This window comes from Macaca fascicularis, chromosome 13 (genome assembly GCF_037993035.2).
Source record: "Macaca fascicularis isolate 582-1 chromosome 13, T2T-MFA8v1.1".
In the NCBI taxonomy this organism is placed as follows: Eukaryota; Metazoa; Chordata; class Mammalia; order Primates; family Cercopithecidae; genus Macaca; species Macaca fascicularis.
The window spans coordinates 85,657,688-85,685,337 of NC_088387.1; the positions used below are offsets into that span (position 1 = coordinate 85,657,688).

General features: G+C 41.8%; 1 protein-coding gene and 1 long non-coding RNA gene across 13 annotated transcripts in view; one reads left to right on the plus strand and one right to left on the minus strand.

Moving 5' to 3' along the window:
- LOC135966848 (uncharacterized) overlaps nucleotides 1-24,738 on the plus strand; it is a 35,025-nt gene extending 10,287 nt beyond the window's left edge. The window contains exons 2-4 of one of the 2 annotated variants that reach the window (XR_012422502.1): nucleotides 12,278-12,360; nucleotides 12,554-12,707; nucleotides 24,618-24,738. This is a non-coding gene — a long non-coding RNA (uncharacterized lncRNA). Of the gene's footprint in view, nucleotides 1-12,277; nucleotides 12,361-12,553; nucleotides 13,516-24,617 lie in introns of those variants that run through there. The other variant, XR_010580512.2, reaches the window with a different exon arrangement.
- CRIM1 (cysteine rich transmembrane BMP regulator 1) overlaps nucleotides 1-27,650 on the minus strand; it is a 197,647-nt gene that overhangs the window by 9,137 nt on the left and 160,860 nt on the right. For 7 of the 11 annotated variants that reach the window (XM_005576141.4, XM_045369505.3, XM_005576143.5 and 4 more), the window contains 3 exons: nucleotides 23,966-24,181; nucleotides 19,229-19,450; nucleotides 4,453-4,647 (listed from right to left, as the gene is read on the minus strand). In XM_005576141.4, coding sequence (XP_005576198.3) covers nucleotides 4,453-4,647; nucleotides 19,229-19,450; nucleotides 23,966-24,181 — 633 coding nt within the window. The remainder of the gene's footprint in view (nucleotides 1-4,452; nucleotides 4,648-19,228; nucleotides 19,451-23,965; nucleotides 24,182-27,650) is intronic. The other 4 variants (XM_074011967.1, XM_074011965.1, XM_074011966.1 and 1 more) reach the window with 1 other exon arrangement.

Genomic DNA, 27,650 nt, shown 5'->3' on the forward strand with positions numbered 1-27,650 from the left:
CTCAAGTCCAAGGGAAGAGAGTCATTTCCCTTTAATTTGAACATAAAAGGGAAGCTGCCTCTGAGCAGTTTTGCCAAAAAGAACAATTCTTGAGTTAAACAACTGCTTGTTGAAACAAAAAGAAGTGGGAATGCTATTTGCTTCCACGCCTAGACTCAGGCCTTCTTCCATGGCTGAAGACCGCCTTCAACCCAAGACTCTAAAATAGAACCCTTCTGGTGTTTACTAGAAGAGCCCTTTATAGCTGTTGGCATCGCAGATGGACAGTGCCAGGGCGACTTACAAAAAGCTACATCCAGCCCTGCCACAAAGATCCTGGGCACATGGTCACAATCACGCCTGTGCTCATACTTGATCTGAGCTTTGGAGGAACTCAAGATAATTTACTGGGGATATATTTTACTTTCGGAGGCATCTGGTCATCTGTTAAGAGCTGCCTTCCTTAAAAATGTCCTCTTCTGGAATATGGGGCGAGGTGGCTGGTGCTCACAAGCTGAAGTCTGCATTTTTTTGGGAGATGGAACCTGAGGTTAATTTAGGAACAGGGGTCTCATCCTCTGATAACCAGCTGCATGACTTTGGATAATACTCTTAACTTTCCTGAACCTCAGTTTCTTCTGTAAAATGAGACAGGTGCTAATCACCTAACAGCTCATAGGTTCTGTACTCATATCCAAATATGGTGAAGGTGGAAAGTGTTTTGTAAAGAAAGAGGATATTCAGAATGTCTAAAGGACAAAGCAAGGTGTTTGCTGGACAGACTGGGAAATGCTCCCACACCATCATTTCTGAGATGGTATAATCCTCACAGCGTTTCTGGGAGGTGGCACGTGCTATCCAGATGAGAAATGGAAGCCTGAAACTTTGGTGATGAGTCTTGACTAAGATCACACAATGAACCGATGCAAGAATGGGACAGGAATCCAGCCTTCCTGGCAGCCCATACTGGATCAAACAGAAGGTGGCACGAGCTCAACTGATTGCAATATTGCTTAAAGATGGAAAAATGTCTCATCAGGAATACAGCAGATGCAGAAAGGAGAGTTAATCAACAGAAATTAAATTTCAACCCAACAGTAAATCTTAACTGATAACTCACTGGAGAAATCTCTAATGATGAACAAGGATGTTAGCAGTATCTGTACTCTCTCTTATGAAATTCACAAACCAAGGAGAATGAATCTACCTCTATTTCTACCACCACTACCTGAATTTGGGTTCTTATTATCACACCTAGGACATTTGCAGTGCATGATACAGCTGTCCTGGCGTCTGGTCTCTCTCTGCTTTAGTCATTCCTGCGCACCACCCCATTACACAGAGGTTACCCCAAAACACCTTTGTGATCATGTCATTCAGCTGCTCAAAAATAAGCCTTCCCATTCCCTATGAAGAACAAAATCTACACTCTTCATTTAAGGCCTGAAAAATCCTGGCGAAGCTAGTGTTTCTGTCCTTACCTACTGCTACTAGAACTCACTGCTTTAGGGGCATTGGCCTTGACCTTAGAGGCACTGGCCTTGACTTTTCCCATCTCAGGTCTTGGTCAGGTTATCCTCTTCACTCCAATGAAGAGAGCACATCTGTCCTTTAAAATCTAGCTCATGTCCTTTCTCTGTGAAACCTTCCAAGGACACTCAACTTCATAGTCCATCTTAGTCATGAACTTTGCATGGTCTGCATGAGAGTTGCATAACCGTAACTCCCAAGGGGAGAGGTGAATCCAATTCACCTCTCCCATTCTGTTTTGAAACCACTCTGATTAGACTTTGCCTCCAACGCTGTACTTCTGTGAAGTTCATTACAGCAGTGCTAAATGCACAAGTCAGTTCTCACGTTGCATCTTACTTGGCTAACAGCGGTGCTTGATTCAGCTGTTTACTCTTTCCTACCAGAAACCCTTTCTCCACCTGGCTTCCATGTCACTCTGACCCTCTTGGCTTCCTCCTTTATTCCTGGTGCTCCTTCTCTATTTATTTTGCTAGGCCCTCTGCACCTGCTCAATCTCCAAAAGTTAGAAGGTCTCAGGGCTCAGTCCTGCGCTCTCTTTTCTCTTCTATTTATTCTTACTCTTGGGTCATCTCATCTAGTCTCAAGGCTTAAAAACCTTGAGACTAGAAACCAACTATGACTGACAACTTTCAAATTTGTAGATCTACTTTCAATCTCTTTCATGAACCCCAGATTAGATATTGTCTATTCATTATCTCCACTTTGATGCTGAGTATTTCAAGCTAAAAATGCCCCAAACCAAAATGTCGTAGTCATCCTTGGCTCCTCTCCCACTCACTCCCCACATATATTCAAATCCTACTGATGCAACTGATACGGCATAGTCAGAACCTGCCCACTTCTCCCCACCTCCATGGCTACCACCCTGTTCACGTCACTGTCATCTCTCACGTGGATTCTTTAAAAAGCCTCAAAGTTGATCTCTCTGCTTTCACTCTTGACCTCCATGCCCCACAGTCTATGTTCAACCCAGCACCAGAGAAATCCCATTCAAAGGTAAGCCAGATGCTGTCACTCCCTGCTCCAAACCTTCCAAGGTTTCATCTCACTCAATACAATCCTGCACTCATCTGTGAGACCCTTTGTGTCTGGCCGTGGCTGCCTCTCTGCCCCACCTCTTACCTCCTCCGTGCTCACTGAGTTACCTTCACACAGCTCCTCTTGAACATGCACGGCATGTTCCCACTGCAGGGCCCTGGCCCTGGCTACACCCAAAGGTTCTGCCTCTTCCCCATGAGAACTGCAATTCTGGGTCTCTTCATTAAATCTCATCTTGTTGGTAAGGTACTCCCTGACCATTCTACATAACACAAAACAACTGCCTGCCCCACTTCTCCCCAGCCTTTTTGTCTTGCTATGCCTTTCTCCAGAGCCTGATCCTCATCTTCGTGGCTGCCTAGTTACTGTTTACCTGTTTGCTGCCTGGTTTCTCCCTGCTACAATGTAAGCTACGTGTGCACTGCTATTTGGTCACTGCTGTGTCCCCAGTGCCTAAAACAGTGCTTGGCACATAAAAGGCGTTAAATGACTCTTTGTGAAATACATAAGGTCAAGTTTCATCATTTATATCATTAAAAGCATATTACTGGGGAAACTGGTATGAAACTTGTGAAACATAGGTGAATATATACTAGAAAAATAATTCCAGTGGAAAACCACATATTTTTTCTTATTCTCATTTAAAACACTTAAGACTTTCCTTTTTTCCATACACACAGCAAGTGTGTATGCAAAACTATAAAGAGAACCCAACTGAAGGCTCTGAAAAATGGTTCCACCCCCTTACCTGGCAGAACATCCTATCCTTTTTAGGAGATAAATGGACATTTTTAGAAATGCTCAATTGGGGATAGTTTGCACAACGCCTAAACAAAAGGCCAACATGTGCAGAGCTCACTTAAACTCTTTGGGTTTAACAACTGCCCTCTCTTACAACTGCATAGTACAGATGCACTTCTGAACTGGCATGCTTCCCAGCTCCCTGTATTGAACAGAACAAGGTTCTCTAATATAATGCTGCGAGAAAACATGAGAATCGAGGTAAGACAGAAAAGCTCCTGACTTGCTCAGGACCTCAATGAAGTCTTCGAGTGAGCCTTCACTTGGGTCTGTGTGGTCTATACTATCTGGGAAATCTGTGTGTCTAGGGGTTCAGTCCCGATGGAGAGGGCTCAGGTCTTACATTTCTGGGATTAGACGGAGGGGAAAGAGGAATAGTTTTGGCAGGAGGTGCAGACATGGAAACTAAGAGAAGGGCTAGGGGAGACTCTGGGCAGCTGAGAAGGACTTAGGTTTGAAACTATGAGATGGATAATGCAGCAGACATGAAGAGTGGGGCGTGGGGAAAGATGCAGGTGCAGGGATTCAAAACAGCCAGCTGGGATATGCTCAGGGGTTGCGTTATGTGTGGAAAGAGATGGGAGGTTCAGCTGAGGGCTTGGGAGAGGGCTGCATGGATAGTATGGGTATTGGCTGGAACTGATGAACTAAAAAAAGAATGAACCAGAACTACATTCTTTAAATGCAGGTCTTCCGCTTTGGTTCTAATATATTTTCACAGTGTAATGGCTCTTAAGCATCTTCCCTTCTGGGTCCCATCTTGGACCACCTTCTCTAGGCTAGTCCAACACTGCACTAAAACTGTGCTACTCTGATAGGGCAGGTGTCATTAACGGTTTGGTTATACTAAAGTTTAGAGAATGCAAATGAGAAGAAAAGAACCAGAGCAATTCTGGCATGGAACCAAAATCTGCCCCTCATCTAGATGGTCATGGTTTTCCAAGTTACCCATAGGGTCTTTGGGTGGGAGGTGCTAACTGGGCCTGACACGCTACTTGGGCCATGTGAACTAACGAAAGAGGGAGCAGGTTGAGCTCTGCTTTGATTTCATCTTAAATCAACATTACAGCTTGACAAATGGAAGGATGGTGGCTTAGATACCTGGACACATTGGGCAGCAACTTCCTTCCACGTTGATGGGCTCAACACAGGGCAGAGGGGGGCAGCTGACGGTCGAGCAGAGGGTCTGGCCCTGCAGGCAGTAGCAGTGGGTGCAGCTGTCAAGGTCCCACCGCTCCTCGTCGGCATAGGCCTTCCCACTGAAGTGGCACACCACCTTCTTTGGAATTGTGTCTTCTAGTGAAAAGAACAGCACATGGTGGAGTCGCTGATGTGATAATGCACACGATCTTATTACACTTGAGAGATCAAGGGAATAGCTTTGTATAATCACAGTATGCCTTAGGATTTCTGGAATTCAGTGACACTTTTGTTTGTTTCCCTAGTCTTTCATTTTCTTAGGAGGACCCTCAGGGCTCTCATCTTGTGGCCACTGAGACCAGCACAGGGTGGTCACTACAACAACCGGCAGGGAATGGTACCCGTTAGATAAGCGTCCTTAGACTGTCATCTAGAAAGAGATAAAGAGACGGATAAAAAGTCCAGCTGAGTTTATTTACAGAGATGGATTCAAGAAGTTCCTGTTTTGTAAGCAATGCAGGCGAATGGTAAGGAGTGATAATGGCAACATCACAGGGAACTAGCAGGTTTCCTCTGCACCCCCTGAGTGGGAGTCGGCACCGAGCTAACCACTTCCTTCATTTTCCAGGGATGCCGCGTAGATTTCTCTCATCTACAAGGGCATTTCTACTTTAAAAACAGCTTCATTTCATTGCAATCCGTTTTTTTCCCCCCAGAAAACTGTGGTTTTTGAGGGAAAAAAAAGAGCTATTTGTCTATACAGTATATACAGGGATTTGCAGTTTAAATATTCTGCTCCTTCTTCCCGTTGTCGCTTGTCACACTCATTTCCTCCCTCTTCCAACCTTCTCCTTGAAGGTTCCTTTCTCTGGGACTCACGGCCTTTTTCTGGTGTACCTGAACTTACTGACTCCCTAGTGGCCACACTGCACACACAGAAATTTCCCTCTAGCACACAAGAATGTGGTTCAGAGTGAGGCCCCAAGAACCAGCGGATCCAGCAGCAAAGCAGAGATGGGGCAAATCGAAACCCAGTGGCGGGGGTGTGAGCGCGAGACTGATAACTAGATGCCACCTACCGATCCAGGGACATTTTATGTTCAGATCCTAAAAGCAGCGCCACTCACCATTTGTCACTTAAGCAAGAAAAACTACAAAGGCATCTAGAAGGAAAGTTCCTTAGGAAGGCAGTCGTCCCCAGGGCCCAGGGTTCTTCCTGGAAAGCATCTGGGAAGCTCTTGAAGGGTCAGAGTTCATTGAATAGACACAAGAAACAGAACCCAGCACATCTCAGGGCATGATGAGAAGCCCATAATGGCATCAGGAGCCATTTTCTCTGAGCCGCCCCAAGCTTTGCAGCGAGTGCTCTAAGGCAGCTGGAAGTGGCTCTCTCTGAAGACACAGTCTGTGCTTCAGACTGAGCTTTTCCAGAGGAAGGTCACAGAGAGAAATGCTCACAGATCTGTGGTCTCTATGTTTTCTTCTTATCAATTACAATTGTCCCTTGGTACCTTTGGGAGACTGGTTCTAGGACCCCCATGGATACCAAAATCCAAAGACGCTCATGTCCCAAGTCCCCTGTACAAAATAGTGTAGTATTTGTATATACCTACTCACATCCCCCCACATACTTTAGGCCATCTTTACTCAAGCATATGCACCTTTATAAATGGCACTAATAATGGCCTAATATTGTAAAATTTTTACTCCATAGATATAACTCTCAATCCATTGGCGAGTGTTAGAAGCAAGCCCAAGGAAGAAACGGAGATCGAGTGTTAAGTGCCTCATCTCTTATGGTCTCAACAACTTCTATCATTTTTCTCATTACTGCTGGCTACAGTTCAACAAGGGACATTAAGTCAAGTAATCATGGAAAGTTCTAGTTGTAATTAGAAATCCATTTTTCAGTCTATTAAAAAATGCACTTCCCGATGTTTGTAGAGGCTGCACAGAAATCTTCTGGCACACTAATTATTACGCTAAAAACTCATTTGGAGACTTTCAAAAGAAACTCATGACAGAAGTTCTTGATTATATGGAATCCTTGAAGGAAGCGACTTCACTAAGGTATCCAAAATGCACATGTCAAATTGGCTGAACAAAATCATCCAATGAGCCTAATTTAAGTAGTACTCTGACCTCCAGCCAACACACTGCATTGAGGACATTAGTTTTGGCCATCAAATTTAGAGTCTCTTTAGCTGAGAATTCTTTATGAAAGGAAGCAATGTTTCATTAAGCAGTATCACTCATTGTATTTTATATGAACCTTGGTCCATACAATGCAGTATCACTGAATAAATTTGAGTAACAGTATTACTGTACAAAGAAATCAGACGGGAGGTGAAACTTCTCATCCCATCTTGTCCATAACTCTTCTGACTCAAGGTCAAGCAGTGGTCTATACTGTCTATATTATTATTATTTTCCTTCCTTTCTTCCTTGCTTACTTCCTTCCTCCCTCCCTCCCTCCTTCCCTTCTCCCTCCCTTCCTCTTCCCTCCCTCCCTCCTTCCTTCCTTCCTCCTCCCTCCCTCCTTCCTTTTCTCCTTCTTTCCTTCCTTCTCCCTCCTTCCTTTCCCCTCCATCCTTCCTTCCTTTTCTCCTTCCTTCCCCACCCTCATCTCCTTTCCCCATTTCTCCCTTCCTTCCCGCACCCTCCTTCCTTCCCCCTCCCCCCTCCTTCTTCCCTCCTTTCCCCTCCCTCCTTCCCTCCCTCCTTCCCTCCCCCTCTCTCCTTCCCCCTCCCTCACCTATCTACATTCCTTCCTTCTCCCTCCATCCTTTCTTCTCTCCTTTTCACCCTCCCTCCCTCCCTCCCTTCCCTCCTGTCTTCCTTCCTTCCCCCTCTCCCCTTCCTTCCCTCCTTCCCTCTCTCCTTCGTTCCTTCTTTCCTTCCTTCCCTTACCTCTCTCCACACACATGAGAATAATGACGGGAAGAACTTAGACTGAGCCTGGACCTAAAGCACCTGGCCATGACGTGTGGTGTTTTCTGAATGATAATGACCTATGTAGAATAATTTCAACTGATGTATCAAAACCACAGAAGAAATATCAAAGATCAAATGCTGAGCTACAGCGTAATACAGGGTTTATGTAAATACTCATTCAGTAACTGTATGAGATCACTGTCTAAAAGAATATTTATAAAATGATATATGAGAAAGAACAATCACTGAATGCCTTGGAGGCAATGGGAAAACCAGTAACTTTTTTCTTTTTCTCAAGAGACAGGGTCTCACTCTGTTGCCCAGGCTGGAGTGTAGTGGTGCAATCATAGCTCTTTGAACTTCTGGGCTCAAGTGATCCTCCTGCTTTAGCCTCCTGAGTAGTTAGGACTACTGGTATGCACCACTATGCCTGGATAATTTTTAGGGTTTTTTTTTTTTTTTTGTGGAGATGGAGTCTCACTGTGTTGCCCAGGCTGGTTTGAACTACTGGCCTCAAGCCATCTACCTGCCTTAGTCTCCCAAAGTGCTGAAATTACAGGCACGAGCCACCACACCTTGCTCCGTATCCTCATTTCTTTTCCTAGATACACTGTCTCCTTCAATGACACGTAGAGACCCATTTGTGAAAACGCCATAGGGAAGTTTTAGAAACTACCAGGTTTAAAGCGAGACGTGGTGGCTATTCCATGCAATTCAAGGTTCTATAAATTAAATTAAGAGTCACTGTAGTCTTCTGGGGGAAACAGCATAATCTAATTGAGACTACATATAAATGTATTTTAAGCACTCAGCCTGAAGAGGGATGTAGAAATAAAGACTGTGAATATCCAACTAAAAATAACCAAAATAGTTTATGTTTGGCTATCAGGGTTGTGCCATTTAACTCTAAAGGCTACATTTATAACTCCAACTGGTCTGCTTATTCTGACAATTAAGTTTTGTTCTTCGACACCTAATAACAATCGTAACTTCCACTTACTGAATGCCCACTACGTGCCAGGCCCTGTGCTAAGCATGTTACCTATGTCAATGCCATTTGATCTCCATTGCCCAGTGGGACAGGGTATTGTTTCAATTCCACAGAAAAATGAGCCACAAGATTAAGTCACTTGTCTAAGATGCACAGCTAGGAAGCAGCAGGGCGAGGAGGGGAGCCACAGCGGGTCTGGCTCCACAGTCCACCAGCACCTCTGTCTGTCAGGTGTCAAGCTGGATAACCCGTGGAAAGGCCACTTGCCCGGACAAGGATCAATCAGTGCCACACAAACAAGCTGTTACTGCTCACTGACTCTTGAAAACGGGGACTCGAATTGATCTTTGTCTTCAAAGATACCAAGTGCCATCAAGAAATGGAGATAATGAAGTGGGTTATTTAGGTAATTCAGGATTCCTGGTCCTCCTTAGGAAATCTCTGTTGAACACTTCTCTCTCCCCTCACAATCTCTCCCTCCCACTCTCTCAAAGAGGATTGGAGGAGAATGTTCCAAGGAAAACATGAGGTACGACACTAACGTAATAAAGTGTATTTTTAAAACAAACAAATCAGGGGTTATATATCCAAATAAACATGACCCCCTTCTAAGGAGCCCTGGTAGGCTGTAAACGTGTTCCAATGGTACTGCCGCTGCTGCACACAGCTCTGGAATTTTCCTCTTGCCATGGCATCCAGGGCCCATTATGAAACGTGCAAAGAAGATGGTTACTATTTCACAGTCACACCTTGGTTTAGATCAGCTTTGCTACTTATTTTCCTCAGCTCTGGCCTCTATCTTATCTGTCAGATTCAGCTTGAAAGGACTTTTGGCCTCTTTCAGAAACAAAGTCACTATAAGAGAATAAAGATTTACTTCTGCCATCAACTATGTCAGGGACCTGGAGCCCTTCGCTGGCTGCAGCGGGTCCTTCGTGGGGTTGCTTACCTCATGGGATGCTCAGACAAACATCTTTTCTTTTGGGACTCAAATATGAGCAACATTATCTTGCATCACATATGATTACAATAAAAATATGCAATGTCTTTCAGCGGTAGAGTCTGGAAAATTCAGTGTGGGTTCCCCGCTGCCTATTTTCCCTCAATTCTGGTTGGTATCACAAGGGGAGGAAGAAGCAGCATGGCCTTGAAATGTTAATTCCTTTCCAGTTAACTTCTTCAACTGTTTAAAACTTCATTATCTTACCTCTTTTCAAGATAAGAAAAGAAGCCTTAACAGGCTGTTAAAGCTGGACTTTGTTTTACTCTTGAGCTATTTTAATTATGCCATAAAACTAATGAACAGCTATGGAAAATCTAGAACTATGTTATTTTCTTCCTCTGCAAAGATCCAATTTAGTGTTGCAGGAGTCACCAAGGTGGAGGCACAGCCCTTGCTCTGAAACTGACCATGATGTGGGATATACATGAGCCTCTGGAAGAAGAAAAAAAAAAAAAAAAGCATCTCCAGATTCTTCCCCCTCCCCCTCTTTCCTCTGTGGAAGGATATAAAAACCAAAATGGACTCTAACCTATGTTATAGCTGGATTTCTTGATTTCTGCCTAGGAGGCAACTTCTTACATAGATACTTCAATTTCTAAATCTGGTGGTCATGAAGTCAGAGTCTTGGTGTGGGAGTAACTTCCTGGGAGGAAGTCAGGCTGCTTTAGAAATTGCATCAGTTCTTTCAAATCTCCTGCGTACTATTTAGAGTCCTGAAAAGTAATTTACTCTGGGATCCTGGTGGCCAAGAAGCTAAATGCAGCTCTTAATCTCAGAATAAGTCTCACCGCAAAACAAGCCAACACAGGACTATAACGGGGGCATTTGTTCTTTCCACACATTGAGATGAAGACCCTCTGAGTGTCACCCTAAGTGTTGGGGATGCCGACGTGAACAAGGCATTCAAGGCCTTGGTCCTCAGGAGATGCTCCTGCACCCACAGGGTCTTGTCAGCTTTGTGAGAGTCCATATCCAAATGGATGAGCCCAGTGTCTGGAAAAGACGCACAGACAGCTGGTCCTGCTAAGATATTTCAGTTTGGGTTCTTAAGTTTGAGGTTTGAGGGATTTACAGAAAACTTTAGTGAAGTCATTTAGGCAGGCATACAAAGGGGGCCATGTATACTATGGGTAACATAAGATTTAGAAAAGGGAGTGGCAGAAAAGGCAGCCATGTACTACCAATGACATAGCTGACCTGGGCAAGAATAGGGGAAGTACTTCTAAAATGTTAGTTTATACCTGTAACAATGCATTACAGCCCTCTCTAAGCCACAAAGGAATAAAATACCACTTCCATTTCACTTTCTAATAAGACCCTGAAATCCCTGGCTTGTCATGTGCTTTTCACTTCTGTATTGTCAGTCACATGCTGGGCACCAACTCCACACCTGGAGAATAAATGGAATGTGAACACCTCCTGTTTGAGAAACTGGCTTCACTTGTTTTTTTAAAAAGCATAAAGAAGAGACTTAAAACACATGAAAATTGCAATGATGCAGGAATCTGAGAAAATAATGTACAGGCCACTAAGAACTCCTAGACAGAAGATGATGACTGATTTTCAATACGTTGACTCACCAGGCCTTTACAGACTGTACAAGAATGAAAAGATGGAACTCAACTGAAGTCTTGCTAAAAACAGATGCAGGGTGCCTAGACAATTTCAATGAGGCAGACATCTAATACATAGTAATTCTGTCAGGAAATGATTAAAGAATTCTGGTTAAAAATGCAACACATGCTTACTGATTTAATTTAATCTTTGAGTATTTACTTTATAACTTTTAGCTTCCAATAAAAAAATCTGATCTTAATCCATCTTTGTTTAAAAAAAAAAAATTAGGTAAATGCTGTCATGTCAGCTGACTCCTACCTCTCCATACTGCCTCAACCTTAACTGCTGTGAAAGCAGATTTGGCCACAGCTTTAAGGCTTTTCTTAGAATTCCATTTTTGTTTTATTTTATTTCATTTATTTCTTAGGATAGGAAGTGCAAGTGTATTTATAAAGGTTAAAAGAGCCTATCAGATTTCTTCAACATACTAGAAAGAAAGAGGTGATTGCTCAGGCTTCTAAGTCCTAGTTCTACAAAAAGAAATCTCACCAAATTAGTAAACACAGTCACTTTTGGCTGAGAACCAGTGCATGCAAAGAGGACACAATTTTTCAGTAATAGGGCTTACCACCCCTTGTGTTAGCATTTGTTATGGGTTGATTAAGCAGTTCATGGATAGCAGTTGAAGGAAACATTTTATTTTCAACTTTAAATGTGGTCTCATGTCATAGTAGGGCCTACAGTCCAAGATGCGTCTACATGTACCTGGACATTATCACAGATATCATTTTGGATATGTAAAAATGTCATGTTAAAAGGCAGGCAGAAACAACTAAAGATCAAGGTGGCCCAAATACGGAGGAAGAAATACAACTTCTTTTAGGGCTTAAAAGAAGCAATCTATGTAAAAGTTGGGGTATACCATCTTGTTAAGAAAACCTTAACGTAGAAGCCATTGGACCTTCCAGACTGGCTAGTTTCTGCACCTACGAAAGATGTTTTATCTGGTCACAGTCCAAGCCCTGTTAAGAAGACTCTGCCAGCAGCTTCCAGAGGGTGGGCCCTCTGTGATAGGGGTCTTCCTTGACCACTACAGGGTACAAAATCAGGTTTGCCCTCCTGGACCGAAACAAGAGAAAGGCAGAAGCTGTTGGATCTCTCTGGAAATAGCAGTGCAGCCTCCCTTCCGTGTAGCAGAGCTCTTTAAATTCAGAATGTGGGGCTGGAGCACACCTAAAGACTACGCGGCTTAGGGGTTTTCCCTAAGTTAACCAGAACAACTTGAATTTCTGTTTACACAGCCGCAGGCCTGGAAAGGATACCGAAGTGAGAAGAGGAAGCTGCTTGCGGAAGAAGCAAGATCAGTTGCTTCCCAGGGCATAGGGTGAGACCCAAACAAACCGAAATCAAACATTGCTTATTTTTGTTGTGATAACTTTAGACCAGTTCCAAAGTTAGCGTGGTGCACGACAACCAGAATGTTTTCATTCTTACACTCTCTAAACAATACACAGACAATCACCTTGTTTCCCCTTCTTTTAAATCACATTTCTCATCTTTCGTTTCAATCTTTTTAGCACTAACTGTGACAACCTGGGCCTCGGTGTAGGGCCACGGCAACTGACGGCTCTGAAGAATGTGCAGGAGGTATATGTCTCCTCCCTATGAGGGTGCGCCCTGATGATCAATGCCACGTACTCTGTTCCCAGGAATCACAGTGGATCATGCACAGTAAGTTCAGACTCTTCAAATGGGATTAGCCTCTCAACATAAACAAAAATAAATGAGCCCTATTTTCTCACTTCTGATAATGTCTAGAGGTATGAAAGAACAGTGCGGTTTGTGGGCAAGGCCCTGTCACAACACAGCTGAGCTACATAAAGCACACTGTTTCTACCTGGGTTACAATGGAGTGACCAAAGGGGCATGGGCTTTTTAAGATGAGAGTAGGCAGGATGAGGTACACTGCCGAAGCATTATCTAAGATATTCTTGGCCTTCAAAAGCTCATCACTGAGATGTTATATCCAGGCATTTCTCTTGTAGAAAGCCAGCTGCTACATTTAACAGTGAGGTACTAGAATTGATTTGATAACGTTACTCAGATCAGCTGCAATCTGTGTTACAAGAGCAGCAATTCTACTGAATCTATCTACACTTAAATTGTGTTTACTGTTTATAAAGTATTTTTGCACATGGACGTTATGTCATTTAATTTTCTTGGCACTTGTGAAGCACAGGACAATATTATTACTGCCATCTTATAGATGAGGAAACTGAACTAGGGTTACATCAGATCACCAAGACATAAAGCTAGAATGTGACAGAGCTGTGATTATAATGCTCTGGTTCTAAGGGAAGTTCTCTTTCCAATATGCAGAAGCTTTTAATTTTAAGAAAATACACTGGAGAAGCAGCAGTGAAAAATGTTCCAATGAAGGTGGGCAGTATTGTATCATTATGGTTTCAAAATGCATAACATTAAGTTTCATGAGTTGTATAGCTTAAAGATGCCTGAATTAAATATTTACTATATTTGACTCTTGGGCTGAATTAAATACACAATGATCAACAGATGTTCCAAAGAGATGCTATATCTCTCTTAAGATACCAGTTTAGCAGAGTTACGTTTAAACAAATAGAATCTAAGCAAAAGGAATAATGTATAATAGATTGACTTGATATAAGGTATAGACATTTCCCTACTAAGGTTACAGATTATTTAATCATTTGCTAGTTGAAGATCACTATGGAGAAGAGTACTATACAGTGACAGTATTACAGCCAATTGAGAAGAAATACAGGTACAACACAGGCTAGGCCAGCTCCATGTGAAAGCCCCACTTCAAATATTAGTAAATACATAAATATAAGAATAGACAACTTCTAATCATGCAGAGATATTAATACAACCTGTTAGAAATTTTTCGTGTACCATCTACCTATAATAGAACTCATTTTCACAGATCCTTAAAGATATATGACACTTAAAAACACTTCAATGATACTAGATGATTAGAAGGCATGTAATCAGAACATTTCAACTTAGTTCACATGGAAGTTATGAGCCACATATATACTTGTATTTATTTTATATAATGTACAAATAAGTAAATATATATTTATATTATATATAACAAACACAAACTATCATCCCAAATTTCTGAAGTGAGAAAGATACACTGACTCAATAATTTCTAATAATTTCTAGCCAACAAATGACTTTAAAAATCTGACCTTGAAATATCTTCTAAAATAACACAGTTACAAACAAATACTTGCCAAGTCATAATTTTCAAAACAATGTTCTACCTACTAACACTTAAGACTTGGCCAACACACGAGCTATTTATTCAACATCAGTCCTGATCACCTAGAGTGGGCTAATTGGGGGACATACCTGAGCATCTTGATTTCCAAAGCCAACAGGTATGATGCAGCAGTGAAGTGGGCCTGAAAATCCTGGAAATTAACTTAAGATAGACTTTATCATCAAAGTCGTACTCTTTCTTTGTAATATCTGACCAGGAATGACTGACCCCTGGACACAGGGAGGTTCTACTGAAAGACTCATGGCTCCCCCTCCAGAAGCTGCCAGAGTCTGGTACTCAGTATGGGCAGAAGCATCACCAACATGAACATCAGAGCAAGGGTGATGTGGTCAGGGCTCATATGGGGATATGAATATTCCCACAGGCACATGAGTGGTGTGGTGTAAGGGCTGCTAATGTACTTGTCTGCTATCCTCCTTGAAGTCATGAAATAAAGACTTCATTGAAGCACTGAAATAATTTTTGCTCTAGCAAGGTTTGAGAAAGGCATATAACATGTAATCAGTGAAATGGCCACGGGATGCTTTAGAAACCAGTACAGTCGCCGGACGCGGAGGCTCAAGTCTGTAATCCCAGCACTTTGGGAGGCCAAGACGGGTGGATCACAAGGTCAGGAGATCGAGACCATCCTGGCCTACACTGTGAAACCCCGTCTCTACTAAAAAATACAAAAAACTAGCCGGGCGAGGAGGCAGGCGCCTGTAGTCCCAGCTACTCGGGAGGCTGAGGCAGGAGAATGGCGTGAACCCGGGAGGCAGAGCTTGCAGTGAGCTGAGATCCGGCCATGCACTCTAGCCTGGGCAACAGAGCGAGACTCCGTCTCAAAGAAAAAAAAAAAAAAAAAAAAAAGAAACCAGTACACTCTTGCATGGCTAAGCATGTCCTAACAGAGGCATCTGCTGTTTACAAGGAACCACATATCAAATGTCTTTTCACCCATTAGAATTCCCTCAGACCTTTTATCTCCACCTGATTCATACTTGTCAACTTTTGATTCTTGTTCTTCATCCTTTAAGCCTTCATTATAGTCAGCTTATGAGAATAAAATCTAAGTTTGATGTATTTACATAGAAAGCCAAAGTACAAAACAATTAGGGAATCATAAGATGTTCCATTAAAATGAATGGGTAATTACTACTTAGTTTCTTTCTAGCAGAAGAATGAATTCCCTAATGATGGGTATTATAAGAAACTAGACAAAGCTGTTCACTTTTCAGAATTAATCATCAATCCTATTATGTCTATATTACATATCCTATTAAATTAGCACACATAATATGAGGCCTTCACACATCAAAAGAGAAGCATTATCATTGCACACTAGTGAGTTGATAATTTAACAAAAGGAACACAAATACTTGTAGTCCGAAAACTACTTTTGGTAGAATCACCACTTTTCATTTTTCTTACAGTAGGAACAAAGGATACTTCACATGCAAACTTTTTTTTTGATAACTAATAAAAGAGGTCCCTTAATTGTGAGTTTGAGGTTTTTAGAGATCTGTATTTGACTCATTAGGGAGAACATTCATCCACGGAAGAGCCTTACAGCCAAGGTGAGGTCAGCACTGTAGGCTGGGGTGAGATAGTCTATACATTCTAACAGCGAGATACACAAGATCCTGAGAAGAGATGATTATCTGGGTTAAAACTGAGAAAGCCTAAAACAGGAAACAACGCAAGCACTGGTCTTTGGTGCCCACTGGACAAACAACTGGGTGCTTTAAGACACGCCGCCTGACCATGTTTCCATGTTTTTCCTTTGCTCAGTGATCTCTGGATGGTGATAAAGGCTCTGCCAATGAAGCACAGCTGGCAACTGCCTTTGGGTGGCTTGTGCTGGCCCGGCTTGGCACCCTTATATAGGGACCCTTGTATAGAGGTCCTGGAAGTCAGGACCTCTTAGTTGATAAGAGAACAAGCCCAAATGCAAACTGGAGAGTCAGACAGGAAATCCCTATATCATAGTCGTGAACTTGACTTCGTAGGTTTAGACATAGCAGGGATAGAAGAGAAAGGATGAACGCCTATCTAACAAGGCTACTTGTAAAGTAAATATGATGCAGACAGAAGAGAGCTTAATGACTATTTCAATAACACAACACCACATATAAATTATTAAGATGAACGAGTGAATAAGGCACACGGTTATAGTTCATTAAACGTTAAGTCTCCCCAACATGGTTCCCTGAAGGTAAGTCATAGGTATGATAACATTACACATGCATCAATTTGGGAGGGGGAGGGGAGTTGTGGAGATAGATAGATCAGAATCAAAATGTCCACTATACCACTATGCGCTCATATGAACTACAATTTAGCAAAAGTGCTGCACTCCAACTTAAAATCAGAATCACAAATTTGAGCCAAACTGGTCCTTTTTTTCCTACACCAATGAAGAATGTATAATCTAAATGATGCAGGAATTGGAATAGAAAGTAGGAAGGCAAAAAATAAAAAATAAAAAAAGACTAAAGAATATTATGATTTGAAAGTTTCTATTCATAATTTTGAATTTTCTCTTCATACATTTGAATTTACATTGGTTTTGTGAGAGATGATTATCTATCATATGAAAACAAATTTACTAGTTGAATAATTTACTAATTACGAATTTACCAATTAAGTAGCAAAACACAACAATAAATTTACACAAAACAATCTGAGAATTTTCAACACGTGAGAGATCTGCTGTTAGGTTTTTCCTCTGAAGGTAACATGGAATTCTCAGACCTCCAGGTCCCTGGTTTCCCAAGTATGACACAAGTATCCCTGATTGACTTGTGAACCATTTCCTTTAGTATGGAAGTTTTACTGCACTTGTACCTCTGAACTTAAAAAGCTAGAAGAAAAAAGTTTTGATATATAACTATGGGGATATTGGCTATATTTCCCCCTTACCCAGCCTTAAATAGTAGCCTAGTTGTAGCTTTCATTTAGATCTCACCAAATGTAGTGCCATTTTGTTGCATGAATTTTGATCAGCTCTTTGAAAAGTAAGTAGCACTAAATTGGATATATGCCTTGATACATTTTTGGCTCTACTTAGAAGCTAGAAAGCTTACGGGCAGCACAGAGAAGCTGGTGTTAAAATGCAGGGCTAGCACATATCCAGTTTGCTTGGGACACTCCTGATCTATGACTATTGTACCATCAGAATTATTAACAGCCCCCTTTTCACTCTCAAAAGCACCACGGTTTGAAGAATAAATTATATGGATGGTAACTATTAAAAGAGGGTCTAGCTTTTAAAATAGACACTTTTATTACTCTTTGGCCATCTAGCTTTTAAAACAGAACTTTTATTACTCTTTGACCATTACAGTAAGAAAATCTGTGTAAAATTCCTAAGAACAGCTATTTCTATCTCATATACCAACAAGCAGAGTAAAAGACTCAGAGCGGCCCTGTCTAGTGGCCAGAGGTTCCAAGACAAGGACAGGGAGATGTCCTCATGAGCTTGAGTTACGGCCGCCATTCCTCAGCTTATCTATGGGAAATGCCACAAAACTCTGTAGCCAGATCTCCTTTATTCCCCATCTATCACTCCAGATATATGCAATGACTTGTGTTTAGAAAACATGCAAAATCTCCAACAATAAATGTACAATATGTGTGATTAGTACAGACTGTAAAATTTTTCATTTGCTACTCTGATTATAGGTTCACTATCTGATTGAAACATGTCACCGTCTTTCATTTGACTTTGAGCTTTACTGGATACAAAAGCATTAAAAGAGAGTGAAAGCCTAGGGAACAGGGGCTGTCCTTGATAGAACTGCCAGCTGTCTCACCTTTTGGGCCTCAGAACAGCATCTGGCTTATGTCCATAGGACTAGTTTTGGCCCAGATGTTAGGTGCTAATATACATAGATCCTCTGCTCACAAAGATGCATCACCACCATGGGTCACAAGAAGGAGAGGGCTCTAGAGTTACTCAGGCCTCACTCTGTGTGCCTAGCCATTGACAGGGACAACCACGTGGCTGAAACAGAATCCATTAAGTGCCAGAAGACAGGAACAACGGGGAGATTAAATTAATATGTCATATTTAGTTGATCTCAAGGCAGCAGCAAGCTTTATAAACTAAGTGGACTCTAATATGAGACATGGTGTTTCTATCTGGAAAAAAACACCACTGTCCTCATCTCTACTAAAATACAAAAATTAGCTAGGCGAGGTGGCAGGCACCTGTAATCCCAGCTACTAGGGAGGCTGAGGCAGGAGAACTGCTTGAACCCGGGAGGCAGAGGTTGCAGCGAGCTGAGATTGAGCCACTGCACTCCAGCCTGGGTGACAGAGTGAGACTCTGTCTATAAAAAAACAAAACAAAACAAAAAAAACAAAACACTGTAAAAAATAGGCTGGAGAAAGAGTTCTGAAATTGAAAACCCTGAACTGGCAAAGGAGCCCGATAGAACACGACAGTGCTATAACATTATGACATTCTCAGAGAACATTTCTTTATTCTTCTTTTTCTTCTTTCTTTTTTTTTTTTGAGATGGAGTCTTGCTCTGTCACCCAGGCTGGAGTGCAGTGGCGCAATCTTGGCTCACTGTAACCTCTGCCTCCCGTGTTCAAGTGATTCTCCTGCCTCAGCCTCTGGAGTAGCTGGGATTACAGGTGTGTGCCACCACACCCAGCTAATTGTTGTATTTTTGGTAGAGATGGGGCCTCACCATTTTGGCCAGGCTAGTCTTGAACTCCTGACCTCAAGTGATCCACCCACCTTGGCCTCCCAAAGTGCTGGGATAACAGGCGTGAGCCACTGCGCCTGGCCTCATTTCTTTATTCTTAAGGCACCTCCTCTTGGGAGTACATCTTCCATACCTCTCTTCTGCTCAGTGTTGCTACATTGGGTCTGTGTGACATGTCAAGCAGGAAAAAAAACAGTTGAAAGATGTTTTTTTCTTGGTCTTACCTATGCAGTAGGGACAACACTGGCCTTTTCTCAAGACAGGTCTTTCGCAGGATACGGAAGGGCAGGACTCAGAGAAACAGCTAATTACGCTATCGATGCAAATGCAGCTGGTACAAACGTCAGGCTTCCAGGACTCAGCTGCCAGGAATATATCCCCTTCATCATTTTTGCAGTAATTAGGTACGCTGTTATTCCGGGATAAGGAAGGCCGAAAAGGTTGATCTGGAAAAATGAACATATAGGTCAGCAAAGATGCTGCTGTTGGCCAGCAACTACGCAACATAGTGTGTTTCACAGCACACCCAGTCATGATGGCTTTGGGTGCCTCCTTGAATAAACGACACAGTAACAAATCAGAAAGGCTGATTCAGGAAGGGTCTTAAATTTTTAAAAATAACAAAGATCAAAAAAGAGGTGTCACAGTTATTCTGTTAGTTGCTTACACAACATCCACTCTTTCTTCATTAGCTTAATGAAGAAATGCAATCCTGGTTTTCTTTGGGGTAGTCCCAGGACTTCGATTACAATGCATGTAAGTAAATGGGACAATCCTGTTCCCTGCTTTCCTAGGCTCCCTTGAAATGGGGGTGGCCCCATCATCTAGCTGTAGCTAATGGGACGTAATGGCTAACAAGGGGATTTCTGGGAAAGCTTTCACTTTCTTCAAAGAAGGGTAGATATGTTCTGCCATCATCCTTCCACATTCTTCCTGCCTTGATAGAAGTGTGTTGATCACGGCTGTGACACCCCTATCAGAAGAGAAAGGCCTTGACCCCAATGAGGCACTGAATCAATGCTGATAAACATCTGCCTCCAAATGTCTTGTCATATATGTAAAATAAACCTCTATTTACTTAAAATTTGTAGCTGGGTTTTTTCTTACTTGCGGCCACATGCAATTTTGACCAATCAATATTCAGACAAATTTTCATTGTACCAGACTACCAAAACCCACCTATGTGCAACATTCCAATGCTCAGGAATTCACATTAATGGCTGAAAGATAAGAAATCTCAATCACTCATAAGGATGCAACCACAGAGAAATCATGTGCAAATCATCTGTTTCTTTGCTATTTAAAGACTGAGACCTGAAAGTCCCCAGATCTGTTTACAACTTGCAACAGAAAATGTCACCAGAAAATCCAGATATCACTTTGGGCATTGGTTTCCACTAAAATCAATGAAAACTGTAACTTCAGGCAGCAATATGACTGAGATATCAGAAAGGAAAATGTAAGTGGGTGTGGTTCCTAGTTTAGAAATGTCATAATCCCACTGATAAGAGAGCACTTCCAATCAACTTCACCACTCAAGAGTCTAGACACAGCCACGACAGCCCTACCTAGCAAACCTCTAAGAGGGCCACATTTTCTCAATGTGTCCACAATCGAAAGAGTTGTCGTCTGTTCTTCCCAGAACCAACTTCATGAACTCTTATTTTTAGCCAAGAACCAGAAACAACTGAGACATGTAGTTAGCACATGATCCAGAAGCTCTACGTGTCACTTTTTCCTTCTATCCACCTCATGAATACACCCTACAGCCAGTAAGTAGGATGTGACCAGAAGGGCCTTTTTGAGGACCAAGGCAGTTACTTCATTGTGGACCTTCTCCGAGAGACAGAGAAGCCAGCATAATGGGCTCGGCCCATACCCTCTCCGTTAAACTGGGTAACCGTATCTCCTATGACTAGTCCCAAAGGCAGCAGGCATAAGTTGAAGAACAGCCATTTGTTCCATGGCTCCATATGTACTCCAGGTCCAATTTCAGATATGATTCCACAGATCCCATCCACATAGGTTAGAGATGGCAAGACAGGATGACTTTCTCAATGACCTTTTTGTGGTTACCTATGTCTAGGGATAATTTCTTCCTCAAGAGACTGACCAGTGCTAACTTCTGCTTTGGCTAGAAATAAGGACAATACCCTCTTGTTCACAATAGGCCCTGCAAATCTCCGTGAGGTTTTTGTGACTTACGTTAACTTAGCTCATGCAAGCATTTCCAACCTTGTGTCTAAAAACTGAAAAGAGGAAGCAGGAACAGCAGTGAGGAAGTGAATAGCCTGGAATCTGCAGGGCTCTCACCGAGGCCTGGAAAGAACCCAGAGGGCATCAGCATATGCTGGCAGTGATGGCATGAGGGCTGGAGCCGAGGCAGTCTGCAGGTTTCCTTCCACCAGGCAGGAGGTTCCTGATCCAACCCTGATCGACACTGTTTTTTGGAATCTTACCCATAGCATCTCCCTTCTTTGGGCCTCTTTTCTCATTTTTCCTGCTCTAGGCCCCCTTCTTTACACTTCTGTTTCCAAATGTTTACTCCTTTATTTGATCTTTACCAGTGTTTTCACTGGTGTTCCTTTATTCTTTTCATTTTCTACCTCCCTCTCCCTTCTCTGCCATGCTTTTTTCCAACTCTAAAAATAAAGGAAAGAAAATTTTGAACATTATGGAAAGAAACAAGTGCTATTTTACCCTCTCCCTTTTGTATGCTAGTGAAATAAGCTTCACTTGCAGTGATGTGCAGTCTTTCCTCATTTCCTTACCAGACCTTGCTTTAAACCAGGCCAGAGAAGAGGGAAAGCTGAAGAGAGGAAATGACAGGGCATCCCACAGATGGAAGCAGCATGAGGGATACGACCCTTCGTAAGCTGTTATCACACTGTGGAGCTATGCCTTTTGGGCCATTTTAGAATGCAAGTGTCCTAAGATTAGAGATGGTATTTTTCTATATGTGTAATATGCCGCTTATCAGTGCCACTGTTGAGAATTACTGTGATGGGAAGAAATTGATAATTTGAGTTTTAAAGCTTTTTATTTTTTTGTATCTCAATACAACTGTGATTGAGAAAGTCCAGAAACATCCATTAGTTATAGGTAAAGAAAAAAATCCAGGCCTAAGTTAATGAATGAGAAGTCAAAGCCAGGCACGTGAGGGGCTGCCTGTTCTTTGGAAAGATGGAAAGGGATGCAGGAATACCACCGCCTTGCTTGGCTAGAACCCCTGGGCCTCTGCACATGCCACCCACATTAGCATACTCAGAGGTTCCATCTCCACGTAGCTCTCCTTCTCTGTACGGGTTGAAACTCTGAGTTCAGTAAGGTGTCCCATCAATGAATTTGGGCCAGTGGTCCTGGAGGCATTTCCTCCCCCAGTGCCACTCCCTTAGTCAACCCCTAAGTTCATCACTCAGATCCTAACACAAACAGCACTAGGGGTATTTGCTGCTTTAGTTTCCCGGATTGCCTATGTTCTTGAATCCTCCCTTTCAAGGCACACCTCTTACTTTATCATTATTGACTTAATGTGGAATATTGGATTGCTTGGCTCTTTTTTTGGCGATTGCTCCAGGACAGGAGTCATGTCTGTTTTCGTTAACCTTGGAATCCCCATAGCTCAATTCAGGCATTCTATAAATATTTGTAAATTCAATAGCTAAATGGATATAAATCCATTATCACCAAGGAAAAGACCACTCTAAGGGGTTTCTACCAAGGGGATGTAAATAAAGTCATTGCTATATATTAACAAAAAACATTAGTAAGGTTTGAATCTGAGTAAATTGTGTTGACAACATAGTTGGAAATGATAGGTCATGCATATCCTAAAAATGTAACCCATATGAACTATTTCTTATACTAGAAAAGATGTAGTGCTAATTAAGCTTCTCAGATTAACAATTCTGTACTAAAACGGTAATACTTGGGCTGCCGTGCATGATGACAACAGCCAGTAATGTGGCTATCCCTATAAGTTCATCTATCAATTCCAAAAATGCCATCAACATATACCTATAAAAAATTTAGACACTGATGATGCTGCACATAATAATGGAACAACAGATTCTGGCAAGCTGACCAGATAATCCAATGTAAAAAAAGTAATAAAATACAAGGGTTTATGTTTTGCTGAGCAGAAATGCTCTATGAATATATGTTTAGAAAGTAAATGGTTATTAAGTTGAAATATGGGAAGAATAAGCAACAACAAGAAAACTAGTTGTTCTGTCAACTTGGTAATTTCATATTTAAATATCTTTTGAAAAAGTCACATCTACTGTTAATTAAAAGTACTACTAAAGTTATATAAAACCAGTAACTTTTGATTAACATCTTGACAAATTTCCTTCTAATAAGTTTCATGGCCATACATTTACCTGCTAAGGTCAGATAATCTGAGAAATAAAAAGTAGAAAATAATAGAACTCCTTATACATGTGCAGTGCTACTTACTTAATGCTTTTTAGTATTAACTTACTAATCATCCCAAGTTTGAGAGTGTGGCATTATGCATATATCAAGGTCTCTTCACCACCCTTACATTTTTCAAAGAATTTTATTTACATTATTTATCAATAACTGTTCTTCACATTTGTTACACAAAGATGACTTTTCACATTAACAAAATCATTTGGTTAATTTGGTGCGGTGGAACTATCTCTACTTAGGTATATTCCTTGAGTTTGAGATGTAGGGTTAAGGAAATAAATGGCAAGATAAACAGTCTCCTTTTTTGTTTCACAGTTATCTCAGGTATGAGGCACATTGACTGCATAAATAGGTGGCTGGTAAAGAGAATACATGCAGGAAGCAGGCTGATAGCTGTTCCTGATGCGATACCCGGTTTAGGCACCCTCCTACATGGGGGTCACCCTGACCTGTGGGTCCCACAGAATGACAACACCCAGAGCTGCATCCTTCCCCACCAAGCATATACGAGGCATGACGCTGCTTACCTGTACACTGTGGGCAGCAGGAATCCTGGGTGCGTGAGGGGTTCTGGCAGAGCAGCGGTGGGCACACCTCTGTCTCACACAGCACCCGTCCGCTGTGACAGGTGCACTGAGTACAGGAGTCAATGTTCCACGTTTCTCCTTCCACAAAGTATTCTCCTCCAGGGGCGTGGCAAATGGAGGGAGTGCTGAGCTCTGGCTTCTGCACCACAAAGTCATCTGGGGAATGACACAAAATCAGAACACAAGACATTATTCATCTGCAGTCTTTCCAACTCTTGAAAGCCTGGTGCTGTTTGCTTTAAGGGATAAAAAAGATGAACTCTGAAGAGCATCTCACTCTATTCTTATCAAGAGAATAGCGAAGAAAATATTCCACGCATGGAAACAGAAGACAATGGCAAAAGAACTAATATTAGGATGTGAGGTTCGAGTGGTTTGAGTCCGTCAACAGTAGTAAGAGAATTCAATAAGATCATTAAATTACAGGGAGGGGACTTCCTCTCTAGAGATGAGAACAGGGGCCTCTTCAGGCATTTCTGTGAATGTGCAGGATTGACTCGAATTCAGATCTCTCATTTACGGAATACTTGCTATGGTTCAGTTATTTCCATGCTAAGCACTTTACATGTGTTATTTCATTTATTCCTTACAGTCACCTTATTTTACGCACGAGGAAACTGAGAGCTCAGGAAGAGACAAGGGAAACTGCAACCCAAGTCTATGGTTGTTTGGATCACGGATATGTATCCAGATTAAATAAAACATCCAAATGATCGATGTCCTATCTGCTTTATTATTTCTGGGATCCTGAGTACTTTTATGCTTGAAAATACATCCTGCTGTCAAGCAGGCCACACCCCAATCTAAACCAGCGGCCAGCAAACTGAGCAGGAATGCTCCCGTAGAATTAACAGTCTGAAAACCCTCACCTGAGACTAAACATGTGTTTGGCAACAACATCATCAAGAGAGGTAAATGCTGGAAGGCTGGTGATAACTATCATTTCCTGCCCCAGAGGAGAGGTAGTTTTGGTCTCTTGGAGAGATGACACTGATAGAGAGGGAATTTAATGTTGAAAAGGTCTGAAGAGGGGCTGGGAGTTGCCCTGAAGTTTTTCTGGGGAAATGAGAAGTATGAAGACATTAACCATAGTCACGTAATCCAAATACAACAAGCACTTCCAGAAGGTGTTGACAGTGTTGAATCCCGCCAAGAAATAGTCTGGAGACATCATGGCTAGCTCATGCTTGGAGCTCGGTGGAAGTCACGCCCCATTACGGGTCCATATATGCAGAGATGCTCAGAGCTGAAATCTCCTTAAGAGTGAATTGGGGCTATGACTTTCAAAGTGGTGGTTAGCATGAGAGTCAACAATACTAATGAAATTAAGTGATGTGAGCTGATTTCCAGTTAAGGGGGTAAAAACTTCTAATACAGCTTCGTCTCAAGGGAATTACTAAAAAGGCTGGAACTTAGACCCAGGGACTATCACAGAAAACTGATATTCATCAATCCATGCTTACATTCACAAGCAACTGTAACCAACTTTCCAGTATAAGAACAACAGAGAGGAAGATGATTACAGTGAAAACTGTGCTGAACAATATGGTAAATGTGCATTTGTGGTTTACTGAGAAACAAAAGTCCCAAAGAGTATCAACACATGAATATAGCAAAAGCCTCCCTTACTGCTTTCAAAAAGGGCTTAGAGAGGACTGACAATTACTGCCTTGTTAAATGCTGACATGTACGGAAGTGGTCAGAGGAAATCTGATGTGTGTGTTTGTAGGTATGCTTTCTTGCTCACCTTTTTGCCACACGATGTGCCTCAAGGCAAAACACAAGAGGGGCCAGGGACATGGAGACAAAAGATAAACTCAAAGGTAGAGAGTATGGAAGACAGAAAATCTCAGAGACGATATCATTTAGTAAATATTCATTAGAAGAGTTCAGGAGATGCTCCTGTATCCCAAGGAGAAAAACAGCTGATCTTGGAATGAAGAGGGGAGAAAAATATTCTTTAAAGTAGGAGTCCGTGAATGCAACAGCTCTGGAGTCTCTACTCAGAAGGAGCCTTATATGGCAACATGCAAAAGGTTTGTGAAAAAAATTTACCTCTACACATCCATATACATAAATGTGTTTTCATACACGTATATCCAGATGTTGACACACCCACAATAAGGTATTAACAACAACTTCACGTGTGCTTACGTAAGAACTTTCCACGACACTGTAATAGAGAAAGATCTTTCTGGTTCTACTCATTTTCAGCTCTTAGGTCAATTATCTATTCTTAGTGTCTTTGCATTTCTACCAGTCTAGCTGTTAGAATTCTTCATTGAGGACGTTTAGCGAAGACCCAGGTACAAATCCCTCCTCTATGCATTCACATCTATAATTAAAGCAGGGGTCTCCATGCAAACACATGACTTTTCCCTCCCCAAAGAGTCAATACAAAGTTCTATCATATTAAAGTCCTCATTTACCTTCTTATGCAGGGGACTCTAGAAGTTTGTCACATTTAACTAGCAACATACGGGAAAAAAGGAAAGAGTTCTGATATGGAATACCTCTAACTGAACTACAGGGAAGCAAAACAAAATAAAGAGAGTCATCTCTTCTGCATTGTAATCTGGTTTTCTACAAGGTATGGGAGCTGCCTGTCACTCTGATACTGTAGCTATTGAGCTGTGCAGAATCTCAGAGCTGAAAGGGACTTAAGTGTCCCTCTCCCTGACTCCCCGACCATTATGCGAACAAGGTCAACTTCCCTCCCAGGCTAGTCTTGTTGCAAAAGGACCAGGCCTCAGGTTCCCAGCTACACCTTTTGCACAGGTGGACTCATGCACAGGGAGATGCAGGACCAGGACTGACCAGAGGAAAAACAATCATACTCCAAAATCTGACAGTAGACTTAACTTCGAAAGAAATCTGATACAAGATTTGAGAGACTTCATTTTTCCCAGGCCTTTCGGCAGACATACTATTTTACTCTGGGTAAGAGAGTCCATCTCTTTCTGTGTCTGTTTTCCAAATGAGAAACGGCCTCAGTGTGGTTTTCCCTAACTCAAAGTGGCCTGCACAGAGAGGGAAATAATAGACATAAGACTGTGTTGAGCTCTTTGGATAAAAGGTACTAGATGAGGTTTATGGTTATAATTACTGTTATTGACAATCATAATTCAGACCCCCCTGAATTACAAATCTGTTCTGGCTTTCCAGTAACTTATCTTGATTACCGTGATTATGATTTTAAGGGTTTTGGATGTGTGTTAACTCTAAATCTTTTCATTTGGCAAGAGTGCCACATGTCCACTAATTTATAAAAGAACAATAGCCACAGACTTCAATAAGTTTCTCCCTCTCAAACATTACTTTATATGTGATAAGGTTTTATGGGATAAAACTAGCACCAATCCCCTCAAATTAATGAGGACATTCAGACTTAATATGCTATCAATAAAATGGAAAGCTGGAATGTAAGTACATCAGCCCACAAACCTTTACAAAAATGTAATCCGAAGACCTTATATAACCGAGTCAATCATTCAAAAAGGAGACTTGTTTCTAGAATGTTAGAATTTTCTCTGGTCTTTGGTTCTTCACTGATAGTGCCCAGAACATTCTGTGGTGGTTGTTGACAAAAACAACGCAGTGCTGAAAAGTGTTCCAGGGGTCGTCC